This window comes from Bos taurus, chromosome 3 (genome assembly GCF_002263795.3).
Source record: "Bos taurus isolate L1 Dominette 01449 registration number 42190680 breed Hereford chromosome 3, ARS-UCD2.0, whole genome shotgun sequence".
In the NCBI taxonomy this organism is placed as follows: Eukaryota; Metazoa; Chordata; class Mammalia; order Artiodactyla; family Bovidae; genus Bos; species Bos taurus.
Window position 1 is genome coordinate 56,989,692 of NC_037330.1, and position 25,521 is coordinate 57,015,212.

Below are 25,521 nucleotides of genomic sequence, written 5' to 3' on the forward strand. Positions count from 1 at the left end.
CTTGAAATACAGGCTTCAACTAAGAAAAGCATAGTGTGATATGTAATTACTAATGCATCATAGAGAAGCTACTGTCACCGCTCTTAGAAAAGAGTGAAAGAGGATCTTGAAAACAAAATTGCACAATGCAACCATTTACAATACTGCACAGTGAGTACATTTATGTGGTGGGTGGAGGTATACAAACAACACAAGCTGAAGCAGGTAGCAATTCAATATGGGGATAGTCTATGCAAATCTCTTCTTCCTAGAGACTCGTTATTCATAAAAATTCACATTTATAATGACTAACAACTAAAACAAACATCAACTAATCCTAAAACCAAATTAGTGAACAAAAGATGAGTATCAGAAGACTTTAAACCACTAAGAGCAGATATCATATGGTTGAGCAGATATCATCAACTTGCTGATAAAAAAGCTAAAAGGTAAATTTTAAAAAATATCTAAATATTACCATTTTAATCTACTAGAATTAAAAGTATACAAAAGATTAGTTAATATAACAACTTAAGTATAAATATAAAAGTTTCAAGAACTGGTTAATATAGAACTTGATAAACCAGCTATAACAGAATTATGATAAGAATTATGATACATAATTCTTCAAAGAAAAATAATATAAATTTCTGATAATCAAATCTCTGCATGATCAACAGCAAGTGGCTAAGAATCTCTTCTGGAGACTAGAGACAGTGTGGGGATGGCTGAGGGGTGGGGCCCACCACCCTACACTGCAGGGAAAGCGCCTGTAAGCCGGGATCTCAGCCCCTGACACAGACTGTCAATCGCCTACTTCTGACAATTTACCAATCCTTCACTTATATTTCACAATAGTTAGTCACATGGTGATATTCTGGAGCACTTATTACCAGGTTAGTCAATAAATTAATAGCCATGAATGATGGCTCCTGGATAAGGCTCACTGGTAGGAACAAAGTAGGCAAACTGTGGAAGCACCCTTATGTCGGAGGACGTGAACTAAGGCAAGATGAAAGATTCTGGAAGGAGGATTTATAACTCAAAGACTAACAATGGAGTTAGAAACAATGGGGTTTTTGGAGGGGAAATGAAAAGAACCTTAAATTATTATTTTACACATACACACACATTATTAAAATCTGAAAATTGGATGTAGGTAACAAAATTATGTTGTATTAGAGAATACACAATTATATTTCAGCAGATATTTACAAATTGTCCCCACCAAAACGAATGAGCCAAATAAACATGTGATTTGAGATTTCAGGTTCTTTCCTATTTGTTCTTCAAGACATCAAATAGAATAAAAATATCAAATGGCAAATGAAAAAGAAATAGAAAATAAAATACTACTTAATCCATAAACTGAATCCTTAAAAAAGTTTACATGTTGAATATGAAAAACCCTTATAATTTCTACTTAATGGTAAGTTACACAAGCTTTTGGTTCTGTGAAAATCATTTTCAGTATTTCAGTCCCAAATGAGGAAGAAATACAAGGCAAAGAGAATAGGAATGGGAGATGGTGGTTCAAGGGTGCTTAAGACTCTTACAGCTGAGCTCTTCAGAAGCTGAGATTTAAATGGATGTGATGGTATAAGAGGGAAATGAAAGGGAATGACAGATTGAAACCTGAGAAAACAGTGTTATATAAGCCAAATGCTGGAGGATCATAGTACACTGGGATGAAAGACAGGTATAAATTTCAAGTGTCCTTTTTCCCTCCACCCTTCCAAAGGATGGTCAAGATCAAACTAAATTCTGCTAAAGACACACTCCATCTGCTGTGTGTCCTACAAGGTGAGGTGAAGAGCCCTGGAAGCTGGATGAGATCTGCACTGCTACTGGGCTTCCCAAACTCAGTGTGCAAATGAATCATCTGGGGCTCTTGTTAAAATGCAGATTCTGACTCAGCGGGTATGGAGTGGGGCCCAAGATTCTGCACTTCTAAAAAGTTTCCACAGCATGGCCAGGTCAGCGGGTGACACTGAGGAGCAAGCCTTTAGCACGTATGGACCCAGGACCTAGCTCTTGGTTTTATCAACATGAAGCTCCTTCTGTAGTGCCTGCAAAGGAGGCCTGAGGTCTATAGAGGCTCTTTAGCAAGGATATACTCTCTCAGTTACTTTCATGAGTTACTTTCTTCTCAGTTACATATCATGCTTTCATGATATGGAAAAAAAAAAAGTATGCTGAACTAAAACAGTGGTTTAAAGGTTATCTACATATATAGATAATATATATACATATATACACACACACACATATAAGCTACCACAACATATAAAACAGAATGAGGGGTGGGAGCGTAATGCCCCCGTCTACTCAGTCTCCTCCATCTGCCCACACAGTGATGCCTGAAGCACTCTGGAACCAAAGCATTCCAAGAAACACAAAGTATAAAATAAATAAAAGGGTTGTGCCTCCGTTGGACTCAGGGAAGTTTGGTGAAGGCAGAACAGAACAAGGCATGAAGCATTCACTGCTGTCACCGATCTCAAACTTTCTTTTGGTCCAATCATCCTTCTATACCACTGGCTAATTTCTTTAATCTATTATTGTCCAATTTAAACAAGGTTGGGGGGGGGGGGACGACTTGAAAGAGGAGCAGACAGGTATCTTTGACATCATAATACTGATCAACAGACTTGGACACTGAGAATTTCAGGTTCTGTCCAATGCTCAGGAAATTCCTGAGATCCAGACATTCAAACCTCCAAGATCTCAAAGCTCTGTTGATGTATCTCTCTCAACTGTTTATTTTCCTGCTTACATTCATTATCATCTCAACTTCCAATCTACTCTGTGCACTATCTCTTGTATTGAATAACCATTTTTTGACAATGGCCGCTGACTTATTCTTGCCTTTTTATTGTCCCGGGTAACCTCAAGGGTTGCTGAACAATGCTGGTCAAAACTAAGAGACCCAGTCTAAATGTAGGACTTTGAATCTTATTAGACTGAATACATTCTGAGGCATATTCAGGTATGTTATTAAATTCTCTACAGTTTTTTTTTTCTTTAATTTTATTTTTTGGCTGTGCTGCACAGCATGTGGAATATTAGTTCCTAACCAGGGATCGAATCTGTGCCCCCTGCATTGGGAGCACAAACCATCTGGGAATTCCAGAATAGAGTGTGGAATTCCCTACTGCTATTATTGCTAGTCTCCAAACACACAGAATCTTTCTCTAATCTCCAACTAAGAGAATACTGAAAGCTACAAACTTAATATATATGTGTATGTATTTTTTTTATTTCATCTAATCAATATTTAACTAGAGCAATCTGTTAAAATCTCATTAATAAAGCTGTGGCTGATTTGCAATAAATCAAAAGATGCTGAGCTGAGATTTACCTTCCTTTCACAGGGAAGCAGAAAGTGCTAAGTAGACAAATGCTGTCAATAAGGTTAAAGTGGTGCTTCACAGTCATCTGGAGAAAAGGCTGAGCATTTAGAAGTGTCATTTACATATGGCTGAAATTCTACACCATCCTAATCTCCTCTTCAAAAGTAATCTCCCAGGGCATAAAAACCTAATTAATGCCCTTTGAAGAACATACTTTTTAAAAGTTTTCCTTTCAAAGTATTAATTTAGCCACATTTAATTTTTATCCTCTGAGTTCTCTAGAATTTTCCCTGCCTCTCATCGGTCATATTCGCTTATGCCCTTTCATCAGTCTAGCTGCAGTCCCTGTCCTGTCATTTTCTGTGTTCTCGTCTCTTCTCTTCCACTTGACTTTCAGTTTTTCTTCTGGTTTTCCTCTACAGTGGAGCATTCTGCCCAAGACTGTGAGATAAAGCTCTGGGATAGACAGGAGTAACGGGAGATGTAGATCAGGTGAGCAAGCTTCTACTCAGTTCATTTTATGGATTCTTACTGACTACAATACTTGGCACTAATGAAAGATAAAGAGAAGGGTAAAAAGGAGCAAAACTAATAGTATCAAATGAAGCTGAATCTGAAGACACTGAAAACTCTTGGGGAAAGAAATAAAGTCATCATAGCGACTTTATTCAAAGAGAATGTCCATACTCTGATTGCAAAAGGCTATCAAGAAGATGTTTCAGAAACAGTAGTTAGATACAATACAGGAAAAAGGGATGTTTTTATGGCTAGCCTGGAGCAGATTTTAAACTGTGATTTTTGTCAGATTTTATAACTCTTAAGCAGAGTTAGGCTAGCAAGTAATCAGAAGAGGCCTTCAGGGAAAACACAAGCAATGTAGGGAGGGGTGTTGTGATTTATTTGCTAGTTGAACCAGAATTGAACCAGTACAATAGGAAAAGTGAGAAAGCACCCTCTCACTAACACTATATCTAGATTTATATTCTTAATAAGAGTAATCTCAACATTATGATTAAATGTGATCACAAAAGAACTTGTTTTCCCTATCTAAAAGTAGGAATGTCATCCTGAACATCCTGGTCAAATTCCAACTTTGTAATTACTACCTACTGAGTGAACATTACTATTAACTTGGGTAATTATATATACCAAACTCCTACTCATGCATATACTTAAAATAAACATTCACTGTACAGCCGTGGGTAGTTATATGAGGAGAGGAAGTTTTCTATGCAAAGAGAAAAAACGAGTAATAATTGGATACCATATAATAAAGGTTCAGCAGCAGAAGAACATAATATACTATCTGCACTAAAGCTCAGAACTGTGTTGTTCAATACTACTACTATCAATCAGAGGCACTCCTTCTGCCAGTATTTACCACCCTGGCATCATGCTCAGCTAAGAATTACCTTCAGAACCTAAGCAGGTTCATTTGTTCATTCATTCATTCAACAAAAAGTTACAGACTATCTACTATGTATCTACAATACATACAATATGATATGGAGTATCTACAATAGAATGGGAAAGACTAGAGATCTCTTCAAGAAAATTAGAGATACCAAGGGAATATTTCATGCCAAGATGGGCACAATAAAGGACAGAAATGGTATGGACCTAACAGAAGCAGAAGATATTAAGAAGAGATGGCAAGAATACACAGAAGAACTGTACAAGAAAGATCTTCACCATCCAGATAATCACAATGGTGTGATCATTCACTTAGAGCCAGACATCCTGGAATGCGAAGTTAAGTGGGCCTTAGCAAGTATCACTACTAACAAAGCTCATGGAGATGATGGAATTCCAGCTGAAATATTTCAAATTCTAAAAGATGATGCTGTAAAAGTGCTGCACTCAATATGCCAGCAAATTTGGAAAACTCAGCAGTGGCCACAGGATTGGCAAAGGTCAGTTTTCATTCCAATCCCAAAGCCAATGCCAAAGAATGCTCAAACTACTGAACAACTGCATTCATCTCACATGCTAGTAAAGCAACGCTCAAAATTCTCCAAGCCAGGCTTCAACAGATGTTCAAGCTGGTTTTAGAAAAGGCAGAGGAACCAGAGATCAAATTGCCAACATCTGCTGGATCACCGAAAAACCAAGAGAGTTCCAGAAAAACATCTATTTCTGCTTTCTTGACTATGCTAAAGCCTTTGACTGTGTGGATCACAATAAACTGTGGAAAATTCTTAAACAGATGGGAATATCAGACCACCTGACCTGCCTCTTGAGAAATCTGTATGTAGGTCAAGAAGCAACAGTTAGAACTGGACATGGAAAAACAGCCTGGTTCTAAATAGGGAAAGAAGTACATCAAGGCTGTATATTGTCACCCTGCTTATTTAACTTGTATGCAGAGTACATCACGAGAAACACTGGGCTGGAAGCAGCACAAGCTAGAATCAAGATTGCCGGGAGAAATATCAATAACCTCAAATATGCAGATGACACCACCCTTATGGCAGAAAGTGAAGAACTAAAGAGCCTCTTGATGAAAGTGAAAGAGGAGCATGAAAAAGTTGGGTTAAAATGCAACATTCAGAAAACTAAGATCATGGTATCTGGTCCCATCACTTCATGGCAAATAGATGGTGAAACAGTGGAAACAGTGTCAGACTTTATTTTCTTGGGCTCTAAAATCACTGCAGATGGTGATTGCAGCCATGAAATTAAAAGACGCTTAGTCCTTGGAAGGAAAGTTATGACTAACCTAGATAGCATATTCAAAAGCAGAGACATTACTTTGTCAACAAAGGTCCATCTAGTCAAAGCTATGGTTTTTCCAGTAGTCATGTATTGATGTGAGAGTTGGACTATAAAGAAAGCTGAGTGCCGAAGAATTGATGCTTTTGAACTGTGGTGTTGGAGAAGACTCTTATAGAGTCCCTTGGACTGCAAGGAGATCCAACCAGTCCATCCTAGGGGAAATCAGTCCTGAATATTCATTGAAGGACTGAGGCTGAAGCTGAAACTCCAATACTTTGGCCACGTCTTGAGATAACTGATTCATGGGAAAAGACCCTGATGCTGGGAAAGATTGAAGGCAAGAGGAGAAGGGAACGACAGAGGATAAGATGGTTGGATGGCATTACAAACTCAATGGACATGAGTTTGAGTAAACTCTGGGAGTTGGTGATGGACAGGGAGGCCTGGCGTGCTGCAGTCCAAAGCGTCACAAAGAGTCCGACACGACTGAGTGACTGAACTGAACTATGTCTTAGGTCTGGTTCTAAGCCCAGGGATACAAAGTGAACAAGACAGACAAGGTCCCTGCCCTTAAGAAACTTAAATTATAATAGAGAAAATGACAGACAGTAAATAAATAGATCAGTAATAGGAAAGATAGTGAAAGAATAATGGTACCCAGTAACCTGGAAGAAGTATTTAATAAATAGGATGGCCAACTAAGGTTTTGCTATGAGGATGTCAATAAGCTGAAACCTTAATGGATAATATAAAGCCAACTGTGAGGCCAGGAGAAGTGCATTCTAAGAAGAAATGTTAAGGACAGAGGCCCTGAAGTGGTAAAGGCTTGGTGCATTCAATGAATCAAAAGTTCAGTGTGGTCAGCAAATAAAAGGCTGAAGCAATGGCCAATGGGCAAGGGTCTGATCAAGAAGGAGGACCTGTTGGCCCAGGTAAGGAATTTAGATTTTGTTGGGGTGGTAGGAATGCTAATTTAAAGATAAGTAACTCACCATCCTGGGAAGATTATAGTACGCATCTCATATGATTCCATCACCCCACTGAGAATCATGTCTAGATCTAGATCTTTGCTATTCAAACTGTGGGTCAAGGACCAGAAGTATCAGTTTTGGCATTAATAGGAAGCCTCACAGAAATTCAAGTATCAGGTTTTATCTTAGTCCTTCTGAATCAAAAACTGTACTTCAACTGGTGTTCAGTATACACATTCTAAGTTGAGAAGCATTCACCTCAAGTGTTGTTCTGAAAAATCCGTATTTGCAAGTATTAATATAAAACCATATACTTTAATGCAAATAGCCAGAAGTTGGTTTAACAGTAAATTAAAAAAAAAAATACTATACTGTCCTGTAAGAGAATACAAATTCTGGATAATTCCAGAAAGAGGTTAAATATGATCAGATCAGATCAGATCAGAGATCTATTTATCTCAAATAAATATATGAGAGCAGAAAAGAATAAAGAAGAATCATAAAAGATGATGCCATTTAAACCTATTTGACATAGTTACTTTATATTTTTTTAAATTTAAATTTATTTATTTTAATTGAAGTCTAATTACTTTACAATATTGTATTGGTTTTGCCATATATCAACATGAATCTGCCACAGGTGTACATGTGCTCCCCATTCTGAACCCCCCTCCCACCTCCCTCCTCATACCATCCCTCTAGTTACTTTAAAGACAAAATGTTCCATAATATAAAGATACTTTTGTGTACTAGAGTCAACTTCATTTTCCAACTAGAGGAGCTGATCACCTGTCTCCTGCTGATTCCTGTCTATTAACAGAGTAAAGCCCATCTCAAAAACATAACCTAACATGACTGAGTCTACCTCATACTTACCACTTAAGTCCTTTCGTGCCTTATATTTTCAAATGATTACCTCCTAATCTTGTTCTAACTGTTCCTCTTATTTTATCTCAACTTAATTCTGAAAAACTCTTATTAAACTACAGAAAAGTTGAAAAAACAGTAGCCAATATTTGTACAATCTTCACCAAGAGTCACTGTTAACATTTTGCCACTTCTGTTTATCTCTTTCTTTCCTCCCCTCTTTCTATGCAGACACACAAATTTTTTCTGAATCAAAGTAGCAGATATTTTGTTCAAGGATCCAATCACGGGTCATGAATTACATTTGGTTTTCATGTCTGGTTAGTCTCCTCTAGCCCATCACTCCCCACCCCACCCCCCGCCCCTTTTTGGCTGTTATGACATTGACACTAATAGTTCAGGACAGTTGTCCTAGATATATATGTTCTACATAACATTCTACAACATGGATTTGCTTGTTTTCTCAGGATGAGGTCCAAGTTAAACATTTTGGTTATACATTTTGGTGACAACACAACTTGATGTTTTCTTTTGAATAGTTCTCATAGTTCCTGCAACTATGTTTTATGTTTCCTGCTGCTGCTGCTAAGTCACTTCAGTCCTGTCCGACTCTGTGCGACCCCATAGATGCAGCCCACCAGGCTCCCCCATCCCTGGGATTCTCCAGGCAAGAACACTGGAGTGGGTTGCCATTTCTTGCTCCAATGCATGAAAGTGAAAAGTGAAAGCGAAGTCGCTCAGTTGTGTCCGACTCCTAGAGACCCCATGGACTGCAGCCCACCAGGCTCCTCTGTCCATGGGATTTTCCAGGCAAGAGTACTGGAGTGGGGAGCCATTGCCTTCTCCATTATGTTTCCTGCTGCTGCTACTGCTAAGTCGCTTCAGTCGTGTCCGACTCTGTGCGACCCCATAGACGGCAGCCCACCAGGCTCCCCCGTCCCTGGGATTCTCCAGGCAAGAACACTGGAGTGGGTTGCCATTATGTTTCCTAGTAAATTATAAATAAGCTCTTTGAAAAACATAGCCTTGTTTTTAATTTCTTTGGTAATTCCCCAAGGAATGTAGCATAATCTCAGTATATATTACATGCACAATAAAGGAAAACTTGAAAGTAGAGTTGAGAACTGTGTCTAAGAATACACATAAACTGTTACAGAAGGAATGCTTTTATATCAAACCAGAAATACTCTGTCTTTACCTCTAAGATTTTTGAGAAGAATGATTAAGCAGATAAAAAGTTTAGCAAAGTCTCCCATACAAAAATCAATCTAGGAAAGAGCTGGGGATATTAAAGGCAGATATTAAGCGAACTGGACTGCCGAGGTTGGAAGATGAGAGAACGGAAGGCACGATCATCTACTATATCCCTAAATATTTTTACAAGTAAATTGGGCTTTAAATAGAAGATCAGGACAATAGCAGATTTAATAAAAACCTCATTTTTTAAGTCTCGCTTGAGTTAAATACTGATTAGAAACTATTTCTCAGAGAAGAAAGAAGAGCAAAACAGGTCATTTGTTAATTCTTATTTAAATAACAGGGCAGTTCAGAACAGTTCACAAGGACAATAAAGATACGGTATTAAAATCAAATATTATACAACATGATTTTCAGGAAATATTTTTGAAATTATTTTCAAGGCATCTAGTATTATAATTCAAAAGTTTACATTTAGAGGAAGCTATACTAGGTTGAAAGTAAAATTAAAATGCTATCTAATATATCAAGCAAAGGGAAAGGAAATAGCACCTACGACTTGTTTGAAGAATGTTTCTATTCAGAAGAAAAGATCAGTAAAAAAAAATTAGATACGGTGTATTAGAGAACATTTTGTATATTAAGCCACCCCTACCTAATTAACTCCAGATGCTGAGCTACCAGCTGACATTGTGAAGTATGTCAGCTGGTGATTAAGGCTATTCTTCCACTCTGCCCCCCATTTTAAGTGTTGTTCGTTATGTAACCCAGTTGCCTTTTGTTGCATAAACACATAGACATATACACACACATGACAAGCTATTGAAAGGAAAACAGAAGTTTTATCTCCTCTAAATGCAACTGGAAAAATGTACCAGTACATGATGCCTATAAATGTCTTATGTGGTAAGCTTTGGCAGATTTATATTTCATGGGCCGGGGTTGGGGGGAAGGTCTAAGTCATTATCAGATATATCATAGCTGTAAGACAACTTTCTAACGCTGGACACATAATAATTCTAAAAATTTGAACAAATTAACTCTATTTTTCTAAACAATATTACTGAAGAAATGTAAAATTATTATGTGAGTGTTAAGAAATGCTCTTTGTAAACCAAGATATATTCTGAAAAGTAATCATGCAGATTTAAAATCTACCACACACTGTATAAAATCTGATAATTTAGGACATTTGCCCTTGAGATATACAAAATTACATAATGAATAGTTTTTATGACCCACTTAGCTAAATAAGTTCATGTTTCTTCTCATTTACAAAAGAGTTATTTGTTGGCTGATGAGTGTAGATTTTTGGTTCTATAGAAGAGAGTAATTGAGGATACTGCAGAGAGCCAAGAATTATATGGGAATATGATATGCGATATACATTCAGCCTTTACAAATAGCTCTCTAGTAAGAAAGCAAACCTAACCGTGTGTGTCAATGTTATTCTCTTACTTCAATGAGAGGATTAAAGCTATGTAAATAGTGGGATAACAGCAATTCTGTGACAATAAAACAAGGTCAGCTATTTTCAAACAGATAAATACATTTTAACTACATGACTATCACAAATACCTGTCTAATAAGCTACCTCAATATGGTCTTTGACACATAGCATTTGCTACTGCTGCTAAGTCACTTCAGTCGTGTCCGACTCTGTGAGACCCCATATACGGCAGCCCACCAGGCTCCCCCGTCCCTGGGATTCTCCAGGCAAGAACACTGGAGTGGGTTGCCATTGCCTTCTCCAATGCATGAAAAGTGAAAAGTGAAAGTGAAGTCGCTCAGTCATGTCTGACTCTTAGGGACCCCATGAATCACAGCACACCAGGCCTCCCTGTCCATCACCAACTCCTGGAGTTCACCCAGACTCACGTCCATCGAGTCAGTGATGCCATCCAGCCATCTCATCCTCTGTCATCCCCTTCTCCTCCTGCCCCCAATCCCTCCCAGCATCAGAGTCTTTTCCAATGAGTGGGGTGCCATTGCCTTCTCCATTTGATACATAGTATTTTCAAACATTATCTTTTCTTATCATGGGGCTCAATTCCTATTCCCTTTAATATCTGTGGAAAGAACTACACTTATAGTCAGAACTCCAGGTGTGAAGAAAATATCTGAAGCTACTGCTCAAGAGGGGAGTCAGTTTCAGTTTCTGAGATAACTTCCTCCACTTTTCTTAAAACCATTTCATAAATTATCTATCCGTTTATCTAAAGATTCTTAACAACTTGAAAGATAGTGCACCCCAATGTTCAGTGCAGCACTTTTTATAAAAGGATACAAATTAACTTAATTACAAAACAGAAGGAGTTACAGATGTGGAAAACAAGTTTATGGTCACCAGGAGGTAAGGAGGGAAGGGATAAATTGGGAGATTAGGACTGACACAAAACATACTACGATATATCTAAAATAGGTAACTAATAAGGACCTACTGTAGAGCACAGGGAACTCTACTCACTACTCTGTAATGACCTACATGGGATCAGAATCTAAAAGAGTGTATACATGTAAATGTGTAACTGATTCCTTTTGTTGAACAGCAGGAATTAGCTCAACATTGTAAATCAACTATACTCTGATACAAAATTTTTTAAAAAGATTCTCAATAACTTGAAAGGCAAGATTATATTAAAAATACAAGTCATAACCCCTGTTCTCCAGAAGTTTATAGCTAATACTTACATGAATAAAGATAAGATTAAATTCAGGGGTCTAGTCACAAAGAATACAAGTATTCATCAAATAAAGATTTCTCAGTGATGAACTGAGACAATATAGTGATTTTTATTGCAGGGCACCTGCTAAAAATATTTCACAGTTTTAAAGGGCTAGCATACTGAAGAGCATCAAGTTTCTTTTCAAAAATTCAAGCTGTTAATTCATTTATTTCACAAGTATTTGAATACATATTGTAGGCAAGGAAATGTACCAAATACTGTGAAGAATGTAAACTATAGAGAAGTTTGGTTGATGCATTCCTCCAAGAAACTTACAATCCACTGGGCTCAGCATACATATCCCTTAAATGCTTTACCTTCTTGAAATAAAAAACTTGAGTTGGTGTCAGAAAACATTATGAATCCAATGGTATTTACCTGATCTTGCAGTGACATCACTGGATTATTTTTGGTAGTGTTGATGTGAAGAACATGGTATTTATTCTTTGCACACAGGTCATAGGCAATATTGGTAAAAGAGGTGCTTGCAGTTTTTGGGACTCTGTTGTAAATGATCACCATGTCGTCTTCCTCATCTAAAGCTACATCTTGCCGAGGGCCGTCCATGGTATGTCGCTGCTCAATCTCTCGAACTTCATGTCGTGCAATGGCCCTTTCTGCAAAGAAAAATATGAACTTAGTTTTGAAAGACACTATAAAGGAAGTTGTAAAACACTGAAAATAATTTCCTATTCCTGGAACATAGTTCTCCTACTCAAGAATGGGGTTAAGAACCACTAAAGAAATGTTTTAAGGACCAAAACTTCAGAATTATCTTGGAGAGATAATAACTCATACATATGAAAAACAAAAGAAAAAACAGTCATTGAGTTTAGAATACAACAGATTAGAGTTCTTCCATGTAGTTCAAAATACACTTTTCATTCCAACAGAATTTTTATAGCCTAAATTAATTCTCAAACCCATAAAGACAGGTTGCATGGAATACTAAACTTCACAGTAAAAATACACTTAGAAAATAAATCACTTATAATTTAGGCAATGATTTAGAAATTTATTACTTAGGATGTAGCTGTGTGTGTGCTCAGTTGTGTCTGACTCTATGCAACCCATTGGACTGTAGCCTGCCAGGCCCCTCTGTCCATGGAATTCTCTAGGCAAGAATACTGGAGTGGGGTGCCATTTCCTACTCCAGGGGATCTTCCTCACCCAGGGATCCAACCTGCATCTCTTGTGTCTCTTGCATTGGCAGGTAGATTTCTTACCACTGCACCACCTGGGAAGTATATCGGATATAATAACTCCCCGCCTTATCAGAATGTACTAGGGCAGTGATTATAAACGCTTGTGTGATTTTAGGTAACAAGGGTAAAGATGGTATCATAAAACCTTTTTCATTTTGGTGTTTTAAAATACAGATAAGTCCTGGCTATGTTTATTAATTAAACTCCATGGTGCCTCTAATTCAAACGACTGTTCACCAAGCAGTTTGAAAAGCAAGTTACATTTTTTTTCTTATTATTTATTTTTTAATTGAAAGATAACTGCTTTACAGAACTTTGTTGTTTTCTGTCAAACCTCAACATGAATCGGTCACAGGTATACATACTTCCCCTCCCTTTTGAACCTCCCTCCCATCTCCCTCCCCATCCCACCCCTCTCCCTCTCCATCCCACCCCTCTAGGTTGAGGCACAGCCCCTGTTTGAGTTTCCTGAGCCATACTATTCTCTATTTAATATAGGCTTTAACTTCAAATACTCTTTAGAATTAAGAAGCAAGAATATGGGAAGAAATGGGGCGGGGGGAGTAACAAGACTGCAAATTACTCTGCACAAAGACAACTGCTCACACACAGTATGCACCCTCCTTCCACTGGATCTCTGTGCCTCACCCTGCCTTGAACTCTCATTCATTCTCCCTCTAGCTCAATTCTGCCTAGTGAACTCCTCAAACTTCACATTGAATTTAATCATCACCTGCAAGGGAAGCATCATCTAATCTCCCTAACTAGGCCAAACCTCACACATACATACATGATGGATGTATATATACCTCATAATGCACATCTCATACATACACATAAGTGCAATTTTACATTTTATGTGTATTAGCATCCATCTACCATGCTGGCAACAATTTAGTAAAGTGACATAAAAAAGCAATGTGGTATAATTACAGTAACAAGTTCAGGCTTCAAATATTGTTTGACTATGCATCTTAAATTTTGATTCAGAAGATATGGCCACTGCATTATAAAGTATGCTCTGAGCTGAGGATTCACCTTCAGAAGACTTGAAGTTCCAAGCCTGCTGCTTACTGGTGGTGGTTTAGTTGCTAAGTCATGTCTGACTCTGCGACCCCATGGACTGGAGCCCACCAGGCTCCTCTGTTCATGGGATTTCCAGGCAAGAATACTGGAGTGGGTTGCCATTTTCTCCTCCAGGGGATCTTCCTGACCCAAGGATCGACCCCACGTTTCCTATGTCTCCTGAGTTGCAGGCAGATTCTTTACCCACTGAGCCTTCAGGGAAGCCCTACTAGCAGCGGGCTTTCCAAAACAGGAAGAGAAGTACACATATGAATATATACTATGCATATATATGTATCTTTTTTCATGGGGGAGAGTTGGTTGGGAATATGGAGAAAACGAGATGAGCTTAATGTGGAACATACTGTTGGACTGCCTGGGATACCCAGGAGACGTAGATAACTGGGCACACAGCTCAAGTGCTTGAGAATAAACATTCATGTAGAAGACAGACATCTGGGAAACCATAGGAATGATGAAACTACATAGATACTACAGAATGTATAGCATGTAAAGAGAATTTAATCTTAGAACAGAATCTTAGGAAGTATCAACATTTAAGGGCCAAGAAAAAAAAGACAATCAAAAGAAAAGACTAAGAAGAAACAGAAGAAGAAACCTGGACAGACTTTTAAGAACCACATACCACATGTTTAGAAAGCACAATATTTTTCAAAATTTACAGTAGTTTACAAATGAATCTGAAATTGAGGTAATGTATGATGCTCAAGCATCTACACAGGATTTGGAAGTTCTCTCACTAAATTCAGCATGTATTATGGAAAGCCTAAGAATATAATTATATTCAATAATTTTAAAGGAATTGTATCTTCTAAGCAACCCCAAACTGTCACCACAATCCAAAACTATTTCACTATTGTTATGTCCTCACTCTCCCTTTTCCACTATGGGAAATAAAACAGTACTGCTGACATTTAAGTGCTGACAGAAGTTTAAGAGGTTGTTTCCTACAGCAGCCAGATATATATGAAATTACCTTTACTTTTAATGGCTACACCAACAACCAATAATGCTGAATGCTTTCACTAGTTTTTCTGAACTCAGTATTTGGAAAAGAAACAGATTTTGTTATTCTTTAAAGAAGTTATTATTTAGTTTATAGATTAAAAAACTTTTCAAGGTGCTAAAACTCTAGAGCATGAAACTAACATGTTTTTAGAATTAATCATCATTCTTAGTTCATTATGTGTATTAAAGTATATGAACTGTATATTTGACATTTCCTAAATTAAAGACTAGAGATCTCTTCAGGAAAATTAGAGATACCAAGGAAACATTTCATGCAAAGATGGGCACAATAAAGGACAGAAACAGTACGGACCTAACAGAAGCAGAAGATATTAAGAAGAGGTGGCAAGAATACACAGAAGAATTATACAAAAAAGATCTTTATGACCCAGATAACCACAATGGTGTGATCATTCACCTAAAGCCAGATATCCTGAAACGTGAAGTCAAGTGGGCTTTAGGAAGCATCACTATGAACAAAGCTTGTGGAGGTGATAGAATTCCTGCTGAGCTATTTTAAATCCTAAAAGATGATGCTGTGCAAGTGCTACGCTCAGTATGCCAGCAAATTTGGAAAACTCAGCAGTGGCCACAGGACTGGAAAAGGTCAGTTTTCATTCCAATCCCAAAGAAAGGCAATGCCAAAGAATGTTCAAACTACCTACCACACCATAGAACTCATTTCACACACAAGGAAAGTAATGCTCAAAACTGCCCAAGCAATAGTGGCTCATGATGATTTTTTTGGTCCTTTGAGGATATGATGAAAGCAATAGATCTGGTCTCCAGAACGGCTGATGTGTACATTTCAGAGCTTCCTCCTAGAGCCCAACCATGGACAGGCAGCTCCATGACCCCAAGTTAATTATTTCCAAAAAAAGAAAAAAGGTTCATGGACATCAAGGCCTGATAGTAAACTGCCTAAAGGTATTAGTATATATATTGAAAACAAGAGGTTACTCAGAAATTAGAATTGCAGGCAAAGAGAAATCATAGAGAAAATTGGCAGTGACGATTAGAAAAATGTCCACAGGGAGGGTGCCTTGTCACAAAATTTGACCTGTCAGAACTCCCTGGTAATTATGCCTTTTGCAGAGCCAGACAGAAACTAAGAGCTTGGAGCTATCAAACACCTGAGTTAAAGTGGATCCTTAGCATTTTCTAGGGATAAATCCTCAGTTGTGTAAATCCCCAAATACTGTTCTGAAGTATAATTTGTTCCCCATAAAATATGCACACAATGAGAAGTAGGAAGCAATAAAGGAGCACCAAAAGAAAGCTATTAAAAGGTTAACTGATTCCTTTTCCAGCACCACTTACTGTGAATGAACTGTCTAGTCAGACACTATCTGATCTTCATGGAAGTAGGATTTGGTAATTATTATGAATTAAACAAATTGGTTGTCCAATAGTATACATCATTTTCTTATGAATATGTTTAGCCTGAGTCAGTTTCATTGAATTCAATCATGCTGCTGCTAAGTAGCTTCAGTCTTGTCCGACTCTGTGCGACCCCATAGATGGCAGCCCACCAGGCTCGGCCATCCCTGGGATTCTTCAGGCAAGAACACTGGAGTGGGTTGCCATTTCCTTCTCCAATGCATGAAAGTGAAAAGTTGAGAGTGAAGTCGCTCAGTTGTGTCCGACTCTTAGCAACCCCATGGACTGCAGCCCACCAGCCTCCTCCATCCTTGGGATTTTCCAGGCAAGAGTACTGGAGTGGGTTGCCATTGTCTTCTCCATCAATCACCATGGGGACTGACAAAATAAATTCCGATGATTAAAGGCTGGACTCTCAACACTAGTAAATGCTTTCTTGTGTGGTTTCCAGGCAGTGAGCAAGAGACACACGTGTTGTCCTTAAAACTTACAAGTGGACTTCCCTGGTGGTCCAGTGGTTAGGATTCCACCTGCCAATGCAGGGGACGCAAGTTTGATCCCTGGTCTGGAAGATTCCACATGCCGCAGGGCAACTACTGAGCTCGCGTGCCACAACCACTGAAGCCCACACACCCCAGAGTCCATGCTCCACAACAAGAGAAGTACCACAGTGAGAAGCCTGCAGTCCACAACTAGAGTTGCTCCTACTTGTTTCAGCTAGAGAAAGCCTGTGTGCAGCAACAAAGACCCAGCACAATAAAAATTAAATAAATTAATTACTTAAAAAATTTTACACATATGTTTAACTGGATCATTCTATAAAAAGAAGTTGAGACCACCTTCTACTTCAAGGAAGATGGTGTAAACTTATGTTTTTGCTATTCCTCTCATGAAGTACAACTAAAACCCTGGACATTATATAAATGACAAACGTAAGACTCTAAAGTTGGAGAGAAGAAAACAGGCTAGTTAGAGCCCTTAAGATTCAAGGAGCAACATGGTGAGTTTCTTTTCTTTAGCCTTATATATCCCAGTCTTGGAGCAGTAGAAGCTGGCAACCCAGGAGCAGGCATACATAAAAAGACGTCCAACAAAAGCCCTGCCAGAACTCCAAGGAAGGGACAGCATAGTAAGACAAAAAACTTTTGGACAATAATCACTCTACTTTAGCCAAACTCCACAGAAAAAACTGTGCCCCACTTCCATTCCTCACAGGCCAAGTAGCTAGCCTAAACTTCTACCCTCACAAAGCTGTAATCAGGTGCCCAGTATCTCTGATGGAACGGTGTCAGAGAAGACAAAGTAGGGAGCCAGAACTTTTATCCTAGGCAACAGGTAACAAGGCACCTCTGCAGTGTCAGTGAAGACCAAGCAAGGAACCAGAATGTCCACTTTCACACAGGAGTGATGAGAGGCCCCCTCCCCTCCCCACTAGGTGCTGTCAGAGGAGACCTAGTGGAAAATCAGGATGTTCACCATCACTCAGTGTAATGAGGCCACTCCCGTCCCTGCCCAAGGTAACAATGAGCTCACCGGGTGTTGATGGTGGCCTATTTGGGAACCTGAACTTCTACCTCCACTTCACAGTAACAAAACAGCAACCCTTTCCTTTGCCAGAGCAGTATTGGAGAAAGTCAACTAAAACAAAAGGTATTTTTAAATAAGATTCAGAGTACCCACAGATACAGAGAACAAACTAGTGGATACCAGTGATGAGAGGGAAAGGGGAGGGATAATACAGGTGTTGGGGGAGAAAGGGGCTATTGTGGATTATATGACATCATGTGTGCGAAACTTTTGAAAATTGCAAAACACTATAGAATTTAAAGAATATTTTCTTCAACTGAAGAAAAAAGATCCAAAGTCTCACAACATAATATAAAAATATCCATGTTTCAATCAAATTGTACTGAGCATATTAAGAACAGGATCTCAAACTCAATGAATAGAGATAAGAAATGACAATATAAAAAGAACAGCAATGTTAGAATTATCAAAGATTTAAAGCAGTCATTATAAAATGCTTTCAAGAACAAGCTTGAACCAAATGAAAAAATAGAAGGCCTCAGAAAATAAGCTCAGTAATGAAATAAAATATATAGATAACTAAATGGAAATTTTAGAACTCAAAGAAGAAAAAACAACAAACAAACAAACCCATAATAAAAAGCTCAGTGAATGGGATCAACAGCAGAATGGAAAGGAAGGAAATTTAGTGAACTGGAACATGGAACAAAAGAAATTATCCAATCAGAATAACAATGAGAGACTATAATAGGGAGAATAAAGCAACAGAACCTTGGGGAACTGTGGGATATAGCAACAGGATTTAAAATTGGTGTCACAGAGTCTTGGAAGGAAAGGAGAAAGAAAGCAGGGCTGAAAGAATTCTTAAAGAAATATGGCTGAAAACTTGACATCCGACAGGAGACAAAGATTTAAGATGCTGAACAAACTCCAAATGGCATAAACCAAAAACATCCAAGACAAGACACATCATAATTAAGCTTCTGGAAACTAAAAATTAAGAAAAAAAGGCTTGAAATCAGCCTGAGAAAATGAAGCCTACTGTAGAAAAGAACTGGAATAACAGCAGATTTCTCATCAGAAGTCAAAGAGCCAGGAGGAGGTGCCACAATTTTTCAAGTGATGAAATAAAATAATCCTACACCCAGAGAAAATCATCCTCAAGAATGAAGGGGTATAAGATATTCTTATATGAAAGAAACCTATAATGATTTATTGCCACTATGATTAATGAGGTTTTCTAGATAGGAAAAAAAAAACATAAAAGAAGAAATCTTAAAACACAAGGGAAAAAAAAGGCAACAAGAAAATAGAAAGAATAAACACATGGGTAAATACAATAAACTGTCCTTGTGTTTTCAAAAATATGTTTGACATATAAAGAAAAAATTATAACATTGTGTGATATGATTTTAAATGTATGCAGAAGAAACATTTAGTACAATTATGTTGTAAGTGGCAGATAGTAAAAGTATGTAAATCGAGGTAGTTTCCACACTTCACTTGAATTGGTAAACTGATGACACCAATAAACTGTGACAAGTGATATTTATATGATGTAACACACAAAGCAACCATGAAAAATGCTGTATAAAGACTCCGAAACACACTCCAAGTGTTTTAAATTCAAAAACACTATGGATAAATCAAACTGTAACTTTTAGTAAGTGTAAAAGTAATTTATAGGAATGAAGAGAAAGGAAAAGAGGTAAGAAGAAAAACAGAAAACAAAACGGAAAGAAATATCAAGGAAACTTAAATACATAAGTGAATAAAAATGAAAATAAAGTAAGAGGAATTCCCAAGACAGCAAAGACCCTGAGCTTACTTCCCCTCATAAGCACAGCAAAATTACAACTATTTACAGAATAACTATTGATGAAAAAGATTTGAACCTACCAGAAAAGATCGTCTACACTAAAAGTATAAAGAAGGAACCATAATGGAGATGGACAGGAGAGGTAGAGTTGTAGTAGAGTCAAAACCTCAACCCTTGGGTTGGGTGACCCACAAATGGTAGAATTATTTCAACCGCAGAGGTTCTCCCCCAGGGAAAAGGGGTCTGTGCCCCACAATGGGCTCTGTAGCCCAGAGTCGTGTGCCAGAAAGATGAGCCCCCAGAGTATCTGGCTTTGAAGATCAGTGATGCTTATTTTCAGGAGACACAGAAGACTGTGGGAAATAGAGACTCCATTCTGAAAGGGCAGACACAAAATCTTTTCTTTTGTTGGAACCAGGGCAGATGGCAGTAAGGAGCCTGGGTCGGACCTACCTGCTGATCTTGGAGAGTCTCCCAGAGAAGCAGGAGGCAACTGGAGCTCATGCTGAGGCAAAGACACTGCTGGCAGCCATTCTGGGGAGCCTGTCCTACCATGGGGACACTGGTGTTGAAAAATGCCATTCTGGAATACTCCCTCTAGCTTATTAATGTCAGGACCCAGCTCCCTCCACCCCCACCCACCAGTGCTGGGACTCCTCAGGCCAGGCAACTAACCAGGTGGGACACAGCTCCACCCACCAGCAGACAGGGCACCATAACACCCCTGAGCCCACAGCAGTTCCTGAACATGACCCTAGCCACCACAGGCCCACGACGCAGCTGCACATACCAGTGTAAAGGCACCAGAGCCAGACCTTCCAGAGGCCCTGACCACCAGCAGGCAGGCAAAATCCCCAGAATACTCTGAGACTCACACCAGCAAGCCTGCTTTAGCATTAGGACCAGCTTCATCTATCCTTCCTAAACTATTTCAAGAAACTGCAGAGGAAGGAATGTTTTCAAACTCATTCTATGAGGCCAGCAACACCCTGATACCAAAACCAGATAAAGATATCACAAGAATAGAAAATTATAGGCCAGAATAACTGATGTACTTAGATGCAAAAATCCTCAACAAATATTGGCAGAGCAAATACAAAATACATTAAAAGGATCATACTTCATGATCAAATGGACTTCATATCAGGTATGCAAGAATGGTTCAACAGCCACAAATAAACTAATGTGATAAACATTAACAAACTGAAGAATAAAAACTATATAATCATCTCAATAGGGGCAGAAAAAGGTTTTGACAAAATTCAACACCCGTTTATGATTTTAGAAAAACAAAAACAAAAAAACCACTCTCCAGAAAGTGGGCATAGAGAATATACCTCAACATAATAAAGGCCATACATGAAATGGCAACCTACTCCAGTGTTCTTGCCTGGAGAATCCCAGGGATGCGGGAGCCTGGTGGGCTGCCGTCTATGGGGTCACACAGAGTCTGGCACGACTGAAGTGACTTAGCAGCAGTAGCATGATAAGCCCAGAGCTAACATCATACTCAACAGTGAAAAGTTGAAAGTATTTTTTCTAACATTAGGAACAATACAAGGATGCCCACTCTCCCCACTTTTATTCAACATAGTATTAGAAATCCTAGCCATAGCCATAGCAATCAGACAAGAAAAATAAAAGGAATCTAAATTGAAAAGTAAGACTGTCACTGACTGCAGATGACATATAATACTATACATAGAAAACCCTAAAGAAAACTACTTGAGTTCATCAATCAATCTGGTAAAGTTGCAGAATACAAAATTAATATATAGAAATCAGTTGCACTTCCATACCCTACCAACGAACTATCAGAAAGAAAACTTAAAGAAACAATCCTATTTACAATTACATTGAAAAGAATAAAATACCTACGAATAAACATATGTAAGGGGTAAAAGACCTGTGTCCCTATATACAAGGGCTCTTCTAGACCCTTGTAAATACATGGCTTACATATTTATTATGTTTGTGCATTAATTATATATTGACGCTTAAGATTAATGAAAATATATTACAAAATAAAAATTAAATTTTCTTCCCAAATTTCATCTCACTAATGAATTATGACTAAAAACTTATTGGTTAATGTTCTTAAGAGGATCTATTAGGTAAGAACATTGAAGTAGCTGATCAATATCCCAACAATCTGGTAACTACCAATATAATTATTTTTTTATTGCTAAGATTTAAGTTAAAGGACTATGTATTATATTTATATTGGCTGGTTTTTTACAGTTATTACACAAATATTAAAATGTGAAATTCTTATAACAACCTTCCTTTATATTACCAATCTGAAAAATGCATTAATCACCTATATGAAATATAATATTGTTAATAGCCAACACTGAATTCTCACTATGTGTCTTAAATGTATCATTCTTTACACACATACTCTGTGTTAAGTGTTTTATATGCATTATCTCAAGTTTTGATTCTTAAAACAACCCTAAGAGGCAATATTATTATTCTCATCTAGATGAGGAAACTGATTCTCAAAGAAGTTAATTGATCAAGTGAAAAGTGAAAGTGAAGTTTCTCAGTCGTGTCCGACTCTTTGCGACCCCATGGACTGTAACCTATCAGGCTCCTCTGTCCATGGGATTTTCCAGGCAAGAGTGCTGGAGTGGATTACCATTTCCTTCTCCAGGGGATCTTCCCGACCCAGGAATCAAACCCAATCTCCTGCATTGCAGGCAGATGCTTTACTGTCTGAGCCACCAGGGAAGCCCAAAATACTAAAGCAGTAAGTAGCTAGTTTGTCTCCTTAAGATACTATCCTATGTGTGTTGAAAGTCACTCTGTCATGTCCAACTATTTGTAGTGCTCAGGCCAGAATACTGGATTGGGTAGCCGTTCCCTCTTCCAGGGGATCTTTCCAATCCAGGGATCGAACCCAGGTCTCCTACACTGCAGGCAGATTTTTTACCATCTGAGCCACCAGGGAAGCCAATGTAAGGATATGGTTTCAGGTCAATCTGACTCTAGAGCCTGTGCTCCACATTATACTTGTCATCTGAGATTTAATCTAATTTCATAAGAGGAAGGAGTAGGGTTGTATAATTAAACACAGCAGGATATTATATAAAAGTACTACTTTTTTTGCAAGTACCCATTTTCAAAATATAGAATATTATAGTTAAAAATCATGGGTGAGCTGACTTCATTCTGTACATATTTCAATCACTTGAAATGAATATTCTGATAGGAAATGGGGATTCCAACCAATATTCTTTTCCCTTTTCTCAAGTTTTACCAAGACATCTCAAACATGCCTCATACCTTTTTATACACTTCTCAAGTAATCTATTCTTATTTTAAATTTACATCTTATACAAAGTCAAATAAATGCCATAACAGAGAACAAACTAATTCTGAAATCAAGAATTGGGGTAAAAAACTTACGGAGAAAGATACACTGGATAAGTTGAGCTTTGAAAAGATACTGGGTTTCAAAATATAGAGATGGATCCTTTGGGAAGCCATAAAGGCCTGCAGAGTGACTAAGTTGACAAGTAACACACTAGTAATATTTGATTATAAAATTATTTAACCAAAAGTGTTCTGTGACAACCTAGAGGGGTGGGAGGGGGTGGGAGGGAGGTTCAAGAGAAAGGGGACATATGTACACTGGCTGATCCATACTGTTGTATTCAGTTCAGTCCAGTCGCATCTAACTCTTTGTGACCCATGAACTGTAGCACACCAGGCTTCCCTGTCTATCACCAACTCCCAGAGCCTGCTCAAATTCATGTCCATGGAGTGGTGATGCCATCCAATTATCTCATCCTTTGTCATCCCCTTCTCCTCCTGCTTTCAATTTTCCCCAGCATCAGGGTCTTCTCCAAGGAGTCAGTTCTTCACATCAGGTGGCCAAAGTATTAGAGTTTCAGCTTCAGCATCAGTCCTTCCAATGAATATTCAGGATTGCTTTCCTTTAGGATTGACTGATTTGATCTTCCTGCAGTCAAAGGGGCTCTCAAGTCTTCTCTAACACCACAGTTCAAAAGCATCAAGTCTTCAGTGCTCAGCTTTCTTTCCGGTCCAACTCTCACATCCATACGTGACTACTGGAAAAACCATAGCTTTGACTAGAGGGACCTTTGTCGGCAGTGTAACTGTTGTATGGCAGAAATCAACACAGCACTGTACAGCAATTATGCTCCAATTAAAAATTATTTAACAACAGTAGTGTAAAACAGCTAAAAAAAAATGACAATTTTAGGCTATACTGGAAAGCATATAATTATCAAAGTAACAATTGTTCCACTTACTGAGCCTTTATTATGGGCCAGAAGCAATGCTGCTGTGTGTTTAAACATGTATCACTTCATTTAATTCTTAAAGTAACCCTATGCCTATTACTTATAAGGTAATAATATGGAAATGGAGCGTCAGATTAGTTAAGAGTTTTGAGGAACAGAGTCAGAACCCAAAACTTCAATCTGATACCAAAGCCTAACCAAAATGTAGTCATTACTGTCTTAAACCACAGGAAGGCACTGTTCCTAGGAAATCTATGTCACACATGTACCATTATGTATCATTTCAGGCATACACAAAGAATAGAGTACATTCAGGATGGAAAAGAGCTAGATAACCCATGCCACACAAAAAAACTGCTTTTAAAACACCCAGTACACTTAAGTAGAGAGGAGAAATTCCATAAATGTACTAAAGTTATCTTGAAATATTTGAAAAGTTATTATGAAAAGGAGGCATCCTTTCTTTAGAATCACTCTAGAAGACAAGATAGACTATGTCTCAAGACGGAATGAGCTTTTTAAATAACTAGCAGTGCAAAGAAAAGATATGTGCAGTTTAGGGGGAGGTAAGCTATCAATCTCCAGAGGTACTCATCTAGAGGCTTCATGTGTCTTAGTCATGCACTCGGGTCCGACCCTCTGTGACCCCATGGACTGTAACGTACCAGGCTCCTCTGTTCAAGGGATTCTCCAGGCAAGAATACTGGAGTAGGTAGCCAAGCCCTTCTCCAGGGGATCTTCCCCACCTAAAAATCGAACCCAGGTCTCCAACATTGCAGGCAGATTCTTTATTGAGCCACAAGGAAAAGCCCCAGAGGTGCTTCACGAGGACCCACCAAAAGATGTAGACAGGATTTCTGCACTGATGAGAGCAGAAACCATAGGACATCTGGCATCGGTTACCACTAGGTAAATACCTGTGCTTAGTTGCTCAGTCATGTCTCACTCTTTCCGATCCCCCAGACTGTAGCCCACTGGCTCTCTGTCTATGGGATTTTTCAGGCAAGAATACTGGAGCAGGTTGCCATTTCTTTCTATTAGATACTCCTGACCCAGGAATCCAACCCACGTCTCTGATGCCTCCCACATTACAGGCAAATTCTTTACCCACTGAGCCCACTGGGGAAGCCTGCCTGCTAGCATACAGATTCTTTTGGAGGATTCTCTCCACTGAGCCTCTAACAACGTAGGTAGGAAAAAGCAAAAATAAAGATAGAAGCAGGCTGGTGACAATTAACTAAGAAGAAGGAGTGGAATGCTGACACGCTCTTTCCACAATTCTGTCTTATTCAGTCTTGTTCAATCATGTCCGACTCTGCAACTCTATGGACTGCAGCATGCCAGGCTTCCCTGTCCTTCACCATCTCCCAGAGTTTGCTCAAACTCATGTCTACCTTGAGAAATACTAAGTATGTAC

At 38.5% G+C, this 25,521-nt stretch overlaps 1 protein-coding gene across 7 annotated transcripts in view; it reads right to left on the bottom strand.

Annotated features, from left to right (window-relative positions):
* HS2ST1 (heparan sulfate 2-O-sulfotransferase 1) overlaps positions 1-25,521 on the bottom strand; it is a 188,368-nt gene that overhangs the window by 33,084 nt on the left and 129,763 nt on the right. For all 7 annotated transcript variants that reach the window (XM_024990094.2, XM_024990093.2, XM_015464937.3 and 4 more), the window contains one exon: positions 12,187-12,425. In XM_024990094.2, the coding sequence (XP_024845862.1) occupies positions 12,187-12,425 (239 nt within the window). The remainder of the gene's footprint in view (positions 1-12,186; positions 12,426-25,521) is intronic.